Below are 19,085 nucleotides of genomic sequence, written 5' to 3' on the forward strand. Positions count from 1 at the left end.
TCAGAATGATGTTTGGAACAAGTTTATTACTGGAAAAATATGCTTGTGGTAATATGAAATGTTCATTTAGTGATCTATAGTGGAAATTGGACACTAGTTTAAAAGGGAACAAAATCAGTCATTCATATAGCCATATTTTAAAAATATTCTTTTGCATGCATTTTTTCACAATACTTAACATTATTATTGTTAAAATGTTTTAAAATAAGTATTTTAGGATATAATCTATTAGATTTAAACCAAGAATCCCTCGCAAACTTCTTTACTGTGTAGCACCGAGCATCTGGCTGCAACATTTGCCGCTTACAGACGTCCTGATGTTTGACTGAAGCGGATGAGGATCCTGCATCCAGATCCATAGCAGGGTACCGCTGTCAGCAGGAGTCTTTGAGCTGCATTGCGTGACACGATTTAGGCTGGCACATCAAAACGATGCGCATCAGCCCCTCAGAAACCACAAGAAGTCGCCTTGTGTTTCAGTCACAGACTTTGGTTGATCATATTTTCCCGGGATCGTTCTTAAGACTGAATTATTCCAGCGGAAAATCAAGTTCAGGGTTTATCCTTACGGTTTCAGGGTTCGGTTTAGGAAGCCGGATGCTGTTCAGCAGATGGGCAAATTGCCCAAACAATATAGATATAATCTTAGAAAAGAAACCCCCTCTGGTGTAATTCTTTTGTAGGTAATGCTGATAGCAAAGGAGCTCTGATCGGGGATTTGCTGCCTTAGTATTGAATACAGTTTTGAGAACATGGTGAGGGAAAAAATACAAACACGAAGAGCCAAGGGGCTGTAGTCATCGTGTTTTTCCAGGAAATTACTTAACCTCGTGTGAAAGAGTGTTATTCATGATGGGACCGGGTGAGAGAAAATATACAACTGTATATTCTGCGGTAAAATTCTTTTTCAGGCTGTCAAAGGCCATGAATGAAACATTCATACTTTCAATGAACATGTTGTTCCTGAAGATAGTCATGTTTTGAACAGAATAAAAATAGTAGTGGGAAGAATGGAAAAGAGTATTAAGAGTATTAAGTAAAGGAACAAAAATTTCATTCTACAAGGCATCTTTTATTTCAAGCTTTTATTATGATATAGCTTGGGGATATTTTGTTGCATTTTCTGTGTGCACAAATGGCCTGTAAAGTCCTAAAATGCTATCGCTAAGGTCTGAGGGAGATTAATTAATGCTGTGAATTTCTGCACTTTAAATGGAGGTGATGAGTCTGTCCGTCCGTCCGTCCCGACTGGCACAGGGACTTCATCCCTGGGTTACCCCATTTGCAGCGGTGAAGTCCTCGTGCTTTATTCTGGTTTGGAAACCTGGGAGACTTCTTAAAAGCAGTTTTCAGTTCCTTTTCCTGTTGGGCATTACACAGGGAAGGGTTTGGAATAGAAGGGGTTAACATTACAAAAATTATTATTCAAACTGGAAATTCCATAGGGATAACAGTATCCAGTAAGTGACCCACGCTATACAGCGCACTCTATACCTCTTTACTACATTCTTGGTACAAATGATACATTAATACTTTAAATGATTAAAATAACATTTCATTAGCAGGAAGTAATCAATGAAATGCATCCTCGCTGAGATCTGCTAAATCTACTAATACATTTGGCTTTCGGTGCTCACTGACGCAGCAGCGCAAATTCGATGCAGCGTGCGCTCCAAAAGCTTCTTAGGCTCTTTTAATCCCAAAATCACGAAATGATGCATCCACGCGGTGTGTTGCTTGATGCGAGGGATGTTGCTCTCTACAAATTAAGACCTATCACGCGAACACAGATTTTTTTTTTTCCCCTTGAGTTTCCAATTCTTTACCAGTTACTCTAAAAATCGCATTGCAAAGGTGTGTAGTGGCTGCTGCATCTGGGCGCTCGGGGAGGAATACGAAGAGAAAATACATTAATTCTCCGCTTGAAAAATGATAATAGCAGAAGTTACAGCACAACCTCTGGCTCCATTTTCTTTTCGACTGGTTCTCTGTGTGCAGAGCATGCAGTGAGGGTACAGACTGCTTGGTGAACTTGTACATTTACACGCAATTTGTGAAGCTGGAGACATCTGAAAATGATTAAACTTTTCCATAACATAAAAATGCTCAATGCTGATGAAAACATAGATGTAAATTGACCTAATTATCCTATTTATTCTAACAGAGTATATTGTAACAGGTAATAAGATTCATAGGTAGCAGCTACTACTTTGATAGCCAAAGAAACCCTGCAATCCTGCAAATGAGCATTTAAATGGACAGAAGTTTCCTGTGGATTACGTTAAGCCTGTGGTAAGTGCTCTGCATAACTCAGAGAACATGCAGTATAACTGCTTTTCATTAAATTCTGTGATTTCAGTTAGAAAACTTCATGGCAAAGATCGCAGCCAGGAAAAGTTGGAGTATATTTTCCCCATCAGATAGAAGAGAGGCAATTAAGACATATTCTAGGTCAGTGAATGAGTCTAGACACAATAATAGCCAGTAGGGAATTTGCTTCTGTTCTTCCAGCTTGCATAATGTGTCCAGAAATTGTTCTAAAAAGGGAAGGAATGGACTGAAAATGATGAAAGTCAATGCGCTCTATTTATAGGGGACTTTGATTTGAGCGTCCTCACACACATGCTTCTTGGTCCTAAATGCTGCGTTTTCTGTAGATGGAGTGAGACATAAAAGTTGACATGATCAAAATGCCTGAGCGCTCAGTGCGGAGGAGGGCAGCACTTAGGCACAGGAAAGAAGATGAAACAGGTTTTAACCTGAAATCCCTAGGAAAGAAACCTCAGTGAGTGTCCTGCTAATGGAAAGCAGAAGGCACAAGGCGATGCATTAGTTCTCATTTGGAATTCTCATTATTTGGTGCAGCGTGCTCAGAGAAACGAGCCAGATGCACCAGCCGAGCAGCAGGACAATGCGCACACAGATTAGCCTATTAATTTAAACCTTCTTTTACCTTGGCCAACATATAGGATGAGATTAATCCACTCACAATTAAATGCCAACGTTGTACATTTTAAACTGAGTGATGTCTTGAATCCTTTTAGAGCCTATGGAGAGAAATGGACTCTCCTCAGATGTGATTAATCGCATCCTAAAGCTTTGTTTATATTTTGTTTTTAAGTGTAGTATCCATCATTTTTAATGGGAGACCTCTCCACATGATGCAGGCAATTTACAGTAGGATGTGATAAAGTGTCTGGTTCTGGTTCCCTCCATTAATTATGAAACGATGAGCTTGGACAGATATATGTCTAAACACGTAGGTGAGATAAATCCCTCTGGTGTTCATTTATAAATCTGTAATAATGGGGGAACCCAGTACAATCTCCCCTCCCCATGTAACGTGATGAATTACAATGCTTCAGTCATTTTTATTGAAAATAAGAGTCAGTTGTAAACCAGGAGAGGAGCTTGGAGGAAGCCAGGAGGGTAAAGCCTCATGTGTGAGATCCTGCAATGAAGTGACCAAAATAAAGCATGGGAGGCCAGTTTATATTGTATAAAAGCTCTTGGAAAGAAACAAAAATATGCATTGTTGTAAATCAGAACAGCGTGTGTCAGCTACTGTCGGAACACCACAAGTATCATGGAAGTTCATGGGGTTTTGATTGCATCTGACTCCACAACATTGAGTAGTTAATGCAAAACATAGGCTGTTAGGAAGTTAAACTCTTACTTTATGTATTTATCAAATCTGTTAACAGCATCACTAGCTGAATTTAATGGTGCAGCTGTATTTAACAGAATGGCCGAAAGTGGAATTGTGGAAGAACTATAGAACTGAATAACAGATTCAGCCAGCATTTCTTAGTAGTGTAATATGCTCTTACTAAAGTATTAAAAAAAAGGCCACCAGGCAAACACCCTCAGATTTGTATATTCCTTTAATGGGTTAGTTTGAGCTTCTATTGAGATACACTCTTAGCAGATTGACTTAAATGCCAATGGGTAATAAAGAAGAAAAGCTGTAATCTTCTTCTTTAGAGCAGAGTCATTTAAAGCTGAAATATGACTAATTACCACAACTGAACTTGTGAAATCCCTTGCATTTGTTAATAGACTTACTGTGTTAATGTCTCTGTGAATGGATGTAAAATCCCAACAGAAAAAAAACAACCTTGCATACTTTTAAGACGTAAATATGATCTTTTGTTTTCCCTCACAGACAAATAGAAGTGCATGAAATACCAGTTTGCCCTATGTAGCAGTGATTTATAAGAAACGTTTATGGGTTTTTTTTGGTGGCTTTTCTACAAAAACTTGAAGTAATCGACATAGTATCTTTTAAAAAAAATCTGTTTTACAGAAATCTGAAAGTTCTGTGGTAAGAATGAGATTCCATTATGCAGCAGGGAAGTTAACTATGAATTCCCGATTACAGGTGTTACTATTGTCAGTAGTGTTGGCTGCTGCTCAGCAGAAGTGTGTCCAAGAAGAAAATGTGAAAACCCCTCTTTATTGTGCAGTTGTGCTGTGAGGCAGAATGGAGACGGAAAGAAATATAAAGCACTGAAATAAAGAAACTGGGGCTCTGCCCTCAGCAGTTTCAATGTCCTTTGTCAGCACCGCACATTTTAAAAAGAATAGAACACATTTTTTCTGTTCCTCTTTTTGTTAATCATCCGCAATTTGTTCCAAATTCTGAGTCACTTTCATAAATCCGTTTTTAACAAGTTGTGTCCAGTCAGTGAGTTCCAGAACAAATACATCCAGTCCATTGGTTTTGCAGTTGCAGAATTTCTCACCACTCGCATCTAATGCAACTCAGGCAGCCTCTGTATTTTGTCCCCTGGAACTGAACAATTAATATTTCAGAGCGTAATTATTGGCTTTAGAGGTATATACCGTTAAAATAAGAGTAGCAAGTGATGGGGGAGATGGGACAAAACCCGAAACAGGAATTTTGCTGCTGTTGTGAGGATGCGGAGCCTTACCTGGCACGGACCGCGGTGCCGTCCACAACCCAGGGAAACGCTCCAGGCTGCGAGTGATCTGGTTAATTCCGCACACCCGTATTGTTTGCTGCAGTGACTTGGGGTTTTGTTGTTTCTTTTTTTTATTTTCTACATCAGCATCCAAGCACCAGTGATGTGCCAAGGGAGGAGTCCCCAAATAAGTCCCATTGTGGGACTGAAGTATTGCATCTGGGTAGGAACAACCCCAGGTTCCAGTATGAGTTGGGGAATGACCTATTAGAGAGCAGCGTAGGGGAAAGGGACCTGGGGGTCCTGGGGACAGCAGGGTGACCATGAGCCAGCACTGGGCCCTTGTGGCCAGGAAACCAATGGTACCTGGGGTGGGTTAGAAGGGGGTGGTCAGTAGGTCAGAGAGGTTCTCCTGCCCCTCTGCTCTGCCCTGGGGAGACCACACCTGGAATATTGTGTCCAGTTGTGGCCCCTCAGTTCCAGCAGGACAGGGAACTGCTGGAGAGAGTCCAGCGCAGGGCAACAAAGATGCTGAAGGGAGTGGAGCATCTCCCGTGTGAGGAAAGGCTGAGGGAGCTGGGGCTCTGGAGCTGGACAAGAGGAGACTGAGGGGGGACTCATTCATGTTTACAGATAGATAAAGGGGGAGTGTCAGGAGGATGGAGCCAGGCTCTTCTCGGTGACAACCAGTGATAGGACAAGGGGTAATGGGTTCGAACTGGAACACAAGAGGTTCCACTTAAGTATGAGAAGAAACTTGTTCCCGGTGAGGGTGTCAGAGCCTGGCCCAGGCTGCCCAGGGGGTTGTGGAGTCTCCTTCTGTGCAGACATTCCAACCCGCCTGGACACCTTCCTGTGTAACCTCATCTGGGTGTTCCTGCTCCATGGGGGGATTGCACTGGATGAGCTTTCCAGGGCCCTTCAACCCCTGACATTCTGGGATTCTGTGAAGGGTCTGGTCCAGGGCAGGAACGAGGAGCTGGGGAGGGGACTGGGGTCCATAAACGTTTCTTTAAGCAGCGATGCTGGTTTATGCCTCTGTGAAGTTGATATGAAACTAGTGACTAATGTTCCTTTCTTTAGCAGAGGATTTGACAGGTTGAGGTTGTTTAGCTTATTTTCTGCCTGTCAAGCTCAGACAACCTGTGCCAGGGGAGGATTCTTGCTGCACCAAAACTGTGGGCTTGAGTTGTTGTAGGTTCATGCTCCAATTTGGAGGGATGTTTTTACCCAGACTAGTGCAGGAACTGATTTTGCAAAGAAACTTTCTATGGAGTGTTTTGTGACCTCTTTACGTTCTTTCTCTCCCTCCCGGCCATTTGCCTGAGACGCAGTTTAGTGCCATTTTCACATTCTGCACTGAATTTATGAATGACATATTTGCAAATTAATCGTGACAGCTCTAGAGCAGAGTTCCTGCCACACTGAAATTCATGTGGCATCCAAGTATTAATGGAAGTTTGATTTCTTATATAGCAGTGCGTTGATGTATGATACTGTTCTGTATGTGGGATGTAGTTTTTCAAACTTTGGAGCCTGAAATTAGCTCTGCATTTGTTATGCCACTTCAATATAATTCATGTAGAATTCGTCTGCTTGCATGCCAGTTGGAATCTACTGGACTTTGTTATTTTCCATCCACTTCTGTAACAGTTTCACATTGTTTACAGAGAGAACATGCACTTTATATAAAAGCACTTGCTTTCATACAGTTTCACTGCATTATTTTACTCAATTTGCGAAGAATTTCGGCACCATGCAGTGCACAGCGTTAAAAGGCATAAAATGACTGAAAATAAACCCTATTTTTGGCTGATATAATGGAATATTCACCATCAGAAATATTAAACAGCATTTAAAAGCTGTGAGTGAGACGTAATGAATGAGCTGCATTGTATAAAAGCACATTATTCAGCCTATTGATTACAAGGACTTAAATCCAGATCTTGTAAGGGAAAAAGTGGCTTTTTAAGTCTTGCTCCAAACGAGCTGTGGGATAATCTTTGTTACTAAGCTGAGGCCTAAGGAGAAACATGGCCAAGTACTGACATTGATCCATTAGAACTTAAGATGTTCCACAGTCTACACCGAGTGTCTAAATTATGTGATTTGGGAAGTAGGAGACATGAACAGAGGTTGTGGCACTGGGGAGGCTCTGAGTGAGGTGACTTGCCTCAGACTCTTCAATAAACGTTGACGTTTTCTTGTCTGTTCTCGGTTTTTACTGTTTCCCGTCATCACTGTAAGGGCTTCATCGCACAACAAAGAAATCTTGTCCCATTGAAATGCTTTAATGATGATTTACTGAATCCCAGCCCCTTGCTGCTCGAAGGTTCTTGGCCTGTTGTAGGTGATATTCTCAGGTGAACATCAGCTAAAGTGACACTGACACTCACACCTTGTTTTTTACTTTAATATATTGGTTTTAAAAAAATACACAGGCTAGGAAGGAGTGTTTACCATTCCACATCATGAGAATACTACTCATTCTATCTGACATAAAGTAGGAAATACTGTTTATATTGTGCTTCAGTGAGCCAGGAAAAAACGTACAAATATGTCATGACCATACAGCAGAAAATGATTATATACTGTTTTAATAGTCAAGGCTCTATATGACTTATAACAAGAGCAGCCATTATTCTAAGAACTCAAATGTATCCCTAATGTTGGGGAACATTTGGAGATAAAGATCAAATTCCAGGAATGTGGTCTGCGCTTGAAAAATGATTTGAAATCTTTGTCTAGACAAGCTGGAGAAAGCTTCTCAGTTCCTTTTGACTCCATCACACAAGATGAGTTTTAATGTTCATATAGGTTGTTATCACATGGGGTTTTTATCTGGTATAAATGTAGCATAAATCCAGGTGGCTGTGGGGGTCTTGTAGTTCTATTTTTGTACTATGTGAATGTTCATGTTTTGCATGTTGAGCTGGCCCAGGGAACCGGTCCAGCTAAGCCCAGCCTTGCCAAAATACATCGGCTGCACGACTGTGAAGCCGTGGAAGCGAGGAGACAGGGCCACTGCTTTGGACAGCAATGTGCCGTACGTCAAATTAAAGTGGTCACTTAACCGTGACTTAGGAAATCACCACTATGTCAGCTCTGTGTGCCGGGGACACCCCGTTGGAGCCGAAAAGCGCTGGGAACCAAGAGGTGGGAACCAGGAATGGCTTTGCATGGCAGCCTAATGCTGAATTAGTATTCTGATGGGTACAGTTAGTTCAGTTTTCATAAATTCATGCTCAAAATGCACCTTTACCTTTGAAAGTTACGGTGGCTATATGGTGACAGATACTGGTTTTCTTGCATATGGTGACCATAGCTTTCAAAGGTTGTCTTGCTGCAAATCTCCCATCTCAACTACTTCTTTGTTTTGCAACTGGTTTTTTTTCTGTAAATGTTTTACTGCAAATATAAAGAATTCATTCATAATTAAACAGCATGTTTCCATGGTTTCGTATTTTGTTATGTATGTGCTACCTACCTCTGAACCCACAGGTATTTCCTAGAAATACCCCTTTTGCTATTTGGAACAAATTACTGTAGGCTATGTCATTCACTCAACCATGTAATTTTGGTAACTACTAAACTTCAGAAATTAATCTGCGTGTTTTGAGTGAATAACATAACAGACAAACACACTAGGAAAGAAAAATCTTCCACCTATTGGCTGAGGGTGAATTTTCTGAATTCTGTAGTTGTTTTCTTTATGCATTTGTTGTCTTAACGTTGGCAATAAATCCGACTGTAATTGTTCTAATGCTGTTTTATTTTGTGTGTGTGTGTTGTTTTTCTTCCTGAGAACTTGCAGTTACTTTGGGATGAAACTGTATTTTCAGTGACTGATGAGTGGTGGAAAGTGACACTGGAGCTTCTAGCAGATGACCCTTTAATAAGATGTATTTAATTGGATAAGACTTGCAACAAATATTGAGCATCTGTTAGGTAACAGAAATAATGAAGAGAAACAGCAACAGGGAAAAAAACTTAAATTAAAAAAACCTCTTCAGTTTCTTGATCTAATGCTACAGGACTGTAATGTTCATGTGTTAATACCTGTTTTGTGTTCAGGATAAGAAAGCTAGCATATTAGTGATAATGTAGAATAAATTACCAGATCTGAGTCTTAATAGTAATGACAATCCAGCGCCAAATGGTTATCTTGTGTATATGGCCTGTGGATCTTCTAACTAAAGATACTACGTATTGCACTGCAAATACAGTTAATACGCTGAATTCTGAAAATGTCATTATATGCAGATGATTTGGTTTGGCGTCAGCAGGGGAGTAAATAATGCCTTCCAAGAGGTTTTTGTGCCTTTGGGGAACAAAATTAATATCTTTCATTTTCATGCAGTCATTTTAGCACACGATATACCATAGAACAGCCTACAGAATTGATTAATCGTGCAAACAAAAACGAGCTAATTGTTGCAGTTTGAAGTGCATTTATATAGCAAATTGAACTCTTAGAGAGATTATCATGAAGCAATACAAGGTGAGGTTTTCTGACAAGATTTAAGAGGTTTCATAATTATCTTTTGATGTAGACCTTCCCCATGCTGGAACTAGAAAGAGCAAATGAGATGGGACTGAAGAGATGGAAACACATCTGAGCTCACGTTTCTGTGGATCAGTACAATGATTTTCTTCATACTTAAATTTATGTAATTCTATACCAGGCATAGACATTAAATGGTGCGTAAATGCTGTAACATTTATTTGTGAAATTAGAGCTTTCATCCTTTAAAATGAAGTTCTTTGTTTTGTTCTCAAAATAAGTAGGCAAGGCATGAGTATTTTGCTTTAATGTATCAGAAGCCCCATTACGCTATTCTAGAATCATGTTATTTGAAAGTTAATGTCAAAGGATTCTATCATCTTTTTAGTGACTTTCGTATACGTGAGTAAATGCAGAATTGTATCTGTGTTGCATTAGTAATTGGAAATCAGTTGTCATATCAGGATTGTGTCCAAACAGGTATCACAGGAAGTTTATTTCTCGTAGTTTAGTACTTGGGATGTGTTCATATGTCACAGTTTGTTCAGTGTCATCCTGGCCTCAATTCTTCCCATCTTGAAGAAAAACAAACACCATCTTTTGGCAATAATGGAATTAGTGTGCGGATTGTGTTTGCTGGCAAGCGAGGTTCATTAATTTTGTGAGCACGTTATAAGGTTTCTCAAACACAACTGAAAACCTGGACTTAAATTCAAATTATACTAAAATACTTAATGTTCAGCTCTTGGCATTCGGATCTGGCATTTCACTTGTTGTATTTGTGTCCATACAAATTGTACTCCAAGAAGGAAATGTTTTGGTTTACAGCCACCAGTGCCTTGACATCATTAAATTATGAAGTGCTGGGAAAAACAAGCTATAGCATTAGCACTAAAATATTCTAAAATATTTCTTAAAACCTCACGGTAAAACCTTAAAGCTGCACTAGCGTGTTTGAGCAGTTTTGTGCTTCGAGCGGTGAAGGGATGGGGACGTCACGGTGGGACGTGGCGTGGGCTGCGTTAAATTAACGGTGCGGGTGATTTAACGTGAGATGAAAGATTGAGAAGTTTCATAAGGCCTTCTGACGTTTGTCTGCGGCGCATTAGGCCCCTCACGCCCCAGAGTTTTGGGTTTTGGCTGGGCAGCTCTGGCCATGGCAGCATCGCGGGCTGGGACCATGGGGCTGGCCCTGGGACCATGGGGCTGGCCCTGGGACCATGGGGCTGGTCCTGGGCTGGGGACATGGAGGCAGAAGCAGCAGAACGTGGCGTGTGATGGGGACAGGGCTTGTAAGAGCAAAGCCGTTGCAGTTGCTCCTGGATGTAGCCAAGGTTTTACTCGCTGAGGAATTCTTTTCATGCTGGACGATGTGAATGGGATTCAGTGCGACCGTGTCTCGCAGCATTGGTGGTGGCTCTACTGTGATTTTCCAAAAGCTTTTTGCTTTCTGTTGGCGTCCGGGATTCCAGCTGCGTTACTAAACAAAATAAACCCCAACAGCTGCATTCTGGGGCTTGATTTCATCTTGTATCCCGTCATTTTATGCAGCCTTAAAATCCATACAGCCTGTGCTGCTTTGTACCACTCGCTCTACTTATGCATTAAGTAACATATCAAACTGATGGCAGCCGCTTTATTTAAGACATCCTATTTCTGTGATTTGGGCAATGCTAAGTTAGTAGAAAAATCTGAAGAACTGATGTTCAGGGCTCAAAAGAAACATTTGAGGGCTTTCACATTGTGTTAGTTCTTTAATTGAAAGCACTGCGCTGATCCTGGCCGATGTGCTTGTACACAGCTCCAAAGCAGATTATAGCGGGCACCCCCAGGGGCTTTGTCGCTGTCGTACAACACGTCAGGATCAGCAGATTTTTAAAATAAAATGAATTCAAACTATAGAAGTGATAGGAAAAGGTCTGTGGTTGTGGGTCATCTTTTTTTTTTTTTTGCTGTTGCAAGTACTTAAAATAGCTATTTCAGCACCGATTTTGACGGATGACTTCTGGGTTATAAAATGGGGCACCTCAAAGGAGGGAGATTAATAGCTTTGTGAAATTTTAGCAAGGACTCTCTGTCTTTTACAAAGTACGTAATTAATAAGTAGATTTAAACAGTTATGAATACTTTATATTCCATTAAAAACTTTTGTATTTTGAAAGTCTCCCTCAGTTTTGCAAACCTTGTGATACCGTTTTAGGGGGAAAAGATATCGTGTACCTTCTTTTCCCTGCAGTGGGAGGCAGAAATGACAAACTTGATGTAGTGTATGTCTGAATATAGTAGTCAGGTACATCTGAATATATTATGTGAGGTATTTGGCAAAGTCCAAAGTGTTTTAAAAACGTGTTACTTATATAGCTGTAGGTATATATTTATATACCTATATATTTATATACCTACATTTGGGTAAATGAAGATGTCTGTGCGTTCCCTGCCCCACACACGTTCTGTATTTGCTCAAAGCTGCAGGTCTCACAAAGCCACTTACTCCCAACATCCATCCCTTAGTGTAAGGGAGTTAATGACCTGACGAGTTAAAACTGTCCAGACAATCTGTATAATCCCTTCACACAAATAAGATATTACAGTTAACCTTTACTTTCCCTTAATTTAAAAAAAAAATATATAGTATAGATCTTATTTCTGTCCTTCCGCCTACTTATTTGGCCTAATTGGCCCTGACACAATTGGAAAAGAAAATCTGTGCAGCAAGGTCAGGGGTATGAACCTGAGGATGTGCAAAACAGTTATTGACTGGCAGACTTGGAGCTTCGAAGTAGGAATCAGCCCTAATTTGTCAATATTGATTTCATGTAGTCCATACACTTCGCCTTCAAGGTGGGTTTTGGGCGCCGCTTGGCGAAGGTAGGTGAGGTTTGCAGGAATTGCAATGGAAATAAAGATAATCGGCTCAGATTAGTGCTGTACAGGTGCCGGGTGGGCCCGTGGGTTACAGAAGAGCTGGAAGAAGCTTAGTGACAGGTTAAGGTGATGGGGAGAGACGGTTGTTCTTATTGACAGTGTTATCCTGGAACAGGCTGTATCTGGTGGGGCTGTAGCCTGTTTTGGTGAGAAAGGGGCTGTAAATGCCAAGTGGAAGGGTTGCTTTTAACTCTCTTCTAGATGGGGTGAAACGTTGGCCAAAAAAACCTAGTTGATGTGTTATATATGTTGAAAAAGTTAGGGTAATGTAATTTTAAAAATTTCCCTGTGCAGTCAGTATGGTCATAACATTCAGAGGTAGTGCTGCTTCTGACTTCTCTTTGGTTTCTAATCTACAGCCTTTTAAATATTTAATATAAAAGGGATTTTTGTATTTTTTTTTACAAGTTACAATGTATTCGGAAAATGAAAAAGATAAGTATTGTTAAATCCTATTTCTTAGTTGTTACTCTTCTTGCTCTGGAAATATTCCCAGTGCCTGATTTTAATCTATTCCTCATAAATTTATTTAAACAGTACCGCTTATTTAAATAACAACCGTAGTCGGTATTTAAAGGATTTGTCTATTTTGAAGTAGCACCCTATTTCCGTTTAATTGCTGTATTTAATGTTGGGATGGACTGATGCGTGCCGTGTGCAAGTTCGTTCGTGGCTCGGTGTCGCGCAGCAAACACGAGTCAGCCAGTGATATGGGCCCCCGGGGAGGTTCTGCGGCCGCACTGGAAATGCAAAGCATGTGAAACAGCAACATCAAAATTACACAGTGCCCCAAGCTACTGTAGAGGCCCTGCAAGTTTTCTGGTGTATGCAGAGAGTGATTTTGTGCTTATTGTAATTCTGTTGTAGCTCCATAGTCCAGAATCAACTCCTGTTCGAAACCCAACAACAAATATTGAGTGTAGGTGGTTTCCCCATTGCTGCCAACCAGACCTCCTCTGCCGCTTCCTTGGGAAGAACCAGTACGTGAAACCAAGAATTCAATTATGTAGGCGAGAATATGTACACCTGTTGTTGGGCGACTAGTCCTGTCGTGACAGTGGAGTCACAGCTATAAATTTTGGGTAGGTGGGAAGATCATACACAATTTTTACGGTGGTTAAGGTTTTATAAATTCATGATTTGAGTTGGGAGAATAGTCTTGACCATTAGAAAAACGAGTCAAAGTTGACTTGATAAAAACTCATTAATTTCTCTATAGGTGATAATTGGCAGTTCAGTTACTGTCTTAGAAATTCTCTCCGCCCTTCAGGTTTGCAGTTTAATTTGTTGTACTGAATAAATAAATACTGCGGTGTGGTAAAGATACTAAATTCTATTGGAAAGGTTCATCTAACCTGTTGTTTTTCTTCCAAAAGTGGGAGTATAAATGTGCTTTTAGATATCTGTTGGACTTTTTGAATAATTCTAAACTGTCAAGTATATTACTTTTGTCTTGATGCTTTTGCCTCTAGTCCTTTGGGATGTCTGTGGCTGTAGAGCTCTTCAGACATGGCTAAATGGTGGGGGACTGGAGCTCAGCAATGGCTTGTCTCCTTTATAGATCATCTACTAGAGAAGATTATTCATTATTGTAATATTTCATTTCTGCCTCACCAGTCCGTGTCATATATGAAAGCTATTAGTAACCAGTTTTTAGCAGATAACTCTCACCCAACAATATATCATTATAACCTTTGCACATCACATAATTTAGAAAACAGCTTGAAATTTATTTATGGCCGTGCCTTGTAACTCGAAGTGACTGATGACTATATATCTATATAATATTAATAACATGTTTTTCCCAGTACTGTGCGCTGACAGCGAAGTGTTGGACGGAATGAATTGCCCTCCATTATGTGCCATAAATCCCACAAATCACGCAGTGCTTCTGCTTGTTGGCTTCGAGAACACATTGAGTGCTCCTGACCACCCTGTTTTCGTGAGACCCATTTGGCGTTTTCTGCTCCCCGCAGCTTTGGGGGACGACGGGGGGCAATGGATCATCCTGGCCGATGCTGCTCTGAGCCCAGCTTTGCCAGACAAAGCCGGGTCTGTTCTCTCCTCCCTCCTAAAGATGCTGAGAGATCATTTTATCTCCTCCGAGCCCAGAGCTGGGAAGGATGGAATCTCCCCGCCGTATGATATATAGCACAGATCAAAACCACGCTGTCAAAACGTGAAAATACCTCAATAATTTCCTTTTTAATTTTAACTGTCAGCCTTGATACAGCACTCGAGCTGCTCTGCATAATGTGTGCCAGCTCGCTTCTGCTTACGCTCTCCTTAAAATGTAAAGCAACGCATTTCCTGGCAGTCTCTGAAGAGCGCAATACAACTTTCATTACAAGAAGGTGATGAACATAATGTGACTTCTTAACAGCTGCAATAGGTGATGCGAAGCTATTAATGTCTTCTCCAAACAAGCGAGAGGTTATTTTTCATCTCTATTCATAAAAAAATAAATGCTATTTTAAGCAGATAACATTTTGTCTATACTTATCTGAACTAAGTAAATGTTTACATGAATTCCATAACGCTGTATTGCTTTGTGAAACTAAGAAGACTTTACAAACTAATGCTAAAACACACTAATGGCTGGATTTGAAAATTAAAATTTGGATGTATGGAAATCATAACTATTAACAAGATATTTTAGTTCCCCTTTATCCTTTTTCCTTTGGATTTATGATTCCATGAGGGTTGCCTATTCCATTGTCTATTTCAAACTATTTGGTTCTCGTTTGAGCGTTCTCAAAAGGTGGGACAGGTCTGATGCTTTTGAATCACTTACCAAGGAACCGAGTTCTTTGGAGACAGATAATCCATTACAGAGGGAAATGGGTAATAAAGGCAAATAGCAGCCAATTAGCGGACTGAACAGAAGGGTTTTAAGAAGTTCAGTAGTCAATGTGGAGAATTGAAGCCTTAATAAGTGACTTTTTTTGAAGTGTAGCTTAAAGTCCAAAAGGACAAACACTGTCTGCTTTACTTACTTTGACAGCTGAAGTGGAGTTTGCATTGTAGCGTAATTAGCATCATTTCCACGGAATTTAGTAGCTAAAGTTCATGGAATGAAGTTTGGCACTGGTTTTCCCACGTATCTTATCTTGACACTCATGATATATGAAATTAAAAACAAGGTCAACGTTGTCTTTAGTTGAATTAACTCTTTAACGGGCCATGAGAGGCTGTCAGCTCGGAGATAGGATGTGACTACCGTATTTCAGAAATATTGCCCAAAATAGATGCCCAAACACGCAGGATTTTTAATGTACACTCTTGCAGAATAGAGGCAGAGCTGGAGCAGCAGCCCAGGAGCCGAAGTTGAGAGGCAGACGTCGGTAAAGCAGCTCAGTTCAACCACCTTTCCAGAGCTATTTCTCATATCTTTTGCATAGATTATTCTGTTGTATTTTGCAACTGTGTGATCGCGGCATACAAAAGTAATTAGTTAACTTCTTTGTTTTCTGAAGGATGTAACGGGCTATTGTCTTCAAGAGGGGAAGATTTGTAACCAAAAATACAGTTTGGAAGCGAAACATTATTCAGCTGCAAGTAATATTATTAGTAATTGCTGCTTAGTGATCTTTCAGTTGGTAAAAACAAACCATCGAAATGATAATTGTAGGATTCACTGGGATTTAGGTTGATTAACAAACTAGACATCCCAGTGGGCAGCACACATTGAACCACAGCTCTGGCTTATGTGGAGTCGGAGCTTATCTGGAATCAGGGGAGCAAAGCCCACTTTACTCCATTTGCCCAAAGAATAAACATGTGCCGTGTCAGAAATAGAACAGTTGGAAACAATTGCTGCATGGGGTGAGGATGAAAAATAGCTGGAAAAAGATAGAAGGATGATTAGACTTCAATTCCAGCCTGGAATTGTGGTGGAATCATCCGTGTTTGCTGGCAGTGACGTGAACGTGAACTTGATACCATCTTTCTCAGCTCTCTTCATGAGGTGAAATAAATCCATGTACGTTTTAAATGGGAAAGAGAACTGTTGGAGATGCCTCATGAAATGAACTGTTTAGAAAAACTGAGATCATTTAGTTTGATTTCCACCAAAGTTGAGGAAATTCAGTGTTTGCAGTTGCCAATCAATTGAAATCTGTTTTGTTCTTTGGAAGTGTCCTTTGAAATAGTGTATTTGTATGCATTTGAAATGCAAAATTTGAAGTGTGAATTACTTGAGCATCTTTCCATTGTAGTCTCCTGGCACATTGCTTGATGGTATGATGTTTATTTTGAGATTGTCACATTCTCAAGTCTAGATTGTTCTGTTTTGTTGAAATGTGGACCAGTGTGAAATATCTGAACTAAGCTTAACATTAAGAAAGAAGCTATAGTGAGGGTGAGAAGCTGAAACAGCTGCTGCTGTAAGGACACTCCAGCAAATTGGGCTTTTTATGTGGCTTGGGGACATGTATGACCTGTTGCCAGGTGACAACGTATAACCTCATATGTGACATAATTAAAATAGTAAAAAAGCTTTCCTTATCTCAGAAAGAAAAAGTCATTTCAGATCATTCATAAATTTTGAATGGGGATCAGACTGTTATCGAGAGCTAATTTTCTTTTCCCATTATCTCCTGCCATTCCATGGTACGAGAACACTTTGTTCTCCACAACAGTCCTCACTGAGGGCTTTGGGTTCTCACAGGTGTAATTAACTACTGAAGCCATCAGAACTTCGTAGACACCTTCACCAAGACGTGCAGGTGAACGAAGCTCATACCCAAGGACGGGTTTCATTTCAGCTTCACGTTCCTTGTTAATGCCCCCAACTCTTGTCTGAAAATACATCGACAGTTTTGTTATGGACGAGGATTTAGGTTCAGGAAATCTGCCTCAATAGAATTGTTCATCCCACATCACATTTTAGCACTTAAACATTAAAAAATTATCATCGTGTAGAGTCTTTTGATTTTGAAATGTACATGCTTATCTCCTCTTTAATTACATTGTCTACTTGATACCTGCCTTTCTTGTGTCATTATTCAACGTTAGGCTCTGCTTTCTTTCATTGGCTTACAGTGAAATATGTGACTCTAAGTTCTGTTTCCTCTGTGATGAAAACTGCCGTTCTAACTGTTGGTTTCCCTTTTCTGACCAGTTTGCTGTTTCGTGGTTCACAAGAGGTGCCATGAGTTCGTCACCTTCTCCTGTCCTGGGGCTGACAAGGGTCCCGACACTGATGTGAGTACACAGACACTTCACGTGTTGCTTTTACACATAGTCCTGTGTTGTTACACCCGTGAGAATGAATTACAAACAATATCCATAGGCTCTTTCTGATAAATAATTGCAGTCTGAGGGGTTTTATGGACTGTAAGATCTGGTTTTGGTAAGATAAGCAACAATAAATGTGTCCCCAAGAACGATATTCCTCCAAATGTGACAACCCAGAGGTGTTTACCCATGTATGAAGTCATCATTTTAGTTTTGTTTGCTTTATGTTGGGTGTATTTAATATTAACGATTCTCAGGAAAGGCTGAGGTTTTCTCTGAGCTTTCTTCGTGTCCATCTTATCTCCAGGTAAGAGTTCGGAGCTGACTCAGGTCCTCGTCCTCTCTGCACACAAGGATCTATAGCCCCAATTAAATGCCAGATTAATCTTGAGCCAGCTGGTTTATAAGCTTTTGAAACAATTCTATTTATGCTTGAGCACCGGGCAGGATACGCCCCTCCTATCTTGCTCTGTCAATACTACTTTGGTCAACAACCAGTTTTTTACTTCGAGCACATCTGCCTGCATGGCGAGACGTGTACAAATAATAAACTAATCTTGTTTGTTCCCATGAAAATAACATTTCTTTGGGTTTTGCAAATTCCGCTTTACAGTGAAGTAATTTAACATCTGCTTATGGGAACAATGCATTCCGAGCGTTCTTTGTCTGAATGGCTCTGCTTTGTTTCTTATGACATATTCATGCTCTAGATTGGAGGCTATTGTCTCCTCGGATGAAATGCACCAGAAGACTTCTTGCAAGGTTTTAATGTGCTTCTCATGGATTGTTTTAATATGCTAGCCATGAGATCAGTGAGCAACACATGGGCAGAAGCCAAAAGGGGGTTCAGAAAATTTGAGGTGTTAAAAAGTTTTCTCATTTTTAAATTTAAATGCAGAGAAACGCCAAAGAACTGAGAAGAATTTTGAAGAGTTCATTTTTTAAAAATGTTTCACATAACCTGAATTTAGCTACGTAAGAAAATGCTTAATTTTATTGAGAATCTCGTCATGATTATAGAATGTGGTATGTGGCAGGTTGTTACGAGTCTTTAATATTGCTGACTGTAATTTGTGATCTGGGTTTTTTTGGCCTTGGTGATGAAATAAATCAGCCTCACGCCTTATTTCAGTATTTGGGTTACCAAATGATCATTTTCAGTGTTTACACAGAAGCGATATCTCAAAAACACTTTGAAAGCAAACAGAAATAAATATGTTTTATTAAATTGAGCTATATTAGTGGGTCCTATTACACAAAGCTGACTGTAGAATGTTATACGTTCATTTACTCAAGTGTTTGACTACAATGTCTACCCTTTCCCAGTTCAGTAACTTACTCTTATCTGAGTTAGTACAAGCTTTGCTCTGAAATGTAGTGCACTATAAAGCTTATCATAATATTTAGCAGGTTTTTAAATATTAAGGAGTAATTTTCTAAATTATTTCGCGCATGTGCACAATGAATTTGCAAATTGTCCGCTACCTTTGCAT

General features: G+C 40.1%; 1 protein-coding gene across 2 annotated transcripts in view; it reads left to right on the forward strand.

The window, feature by feature from the left end:
• PRKCA (protein kinase C alpha) overlaps window positions 1–19,085 on the forward strand; it is a 115,443-nt gene that overhangs the window by 33,890 nt on the left and 62,468 nt on the right. For both annotated transcript variants that reach the window (XM_082066831.1, XM_082066832.1), the window contains exon 3: window positions 17,477–17,559. In XM_082066831.1, the coding sequence (XP_081922957.1) occupies window positions 17,477–17,559 (83 nt within the window). The remainder of the gene's footprint in view (window positions 1–17,476; window positions 17,560–19,085) is intronic.

The sequence above is a fragment of the Streptopelia decaocto genome (assembly GCF_964273445.1).
Source record: "Streptopelia decaocto genome assembly, chromosome: 16".
In the NCBI taxonomy this organism is placed as follows: Eukaryota; Metazoa; Chordata; class Aves; order Columbiformes; family Columbidae; genus Streptopelia; species Streptopelia decaocto.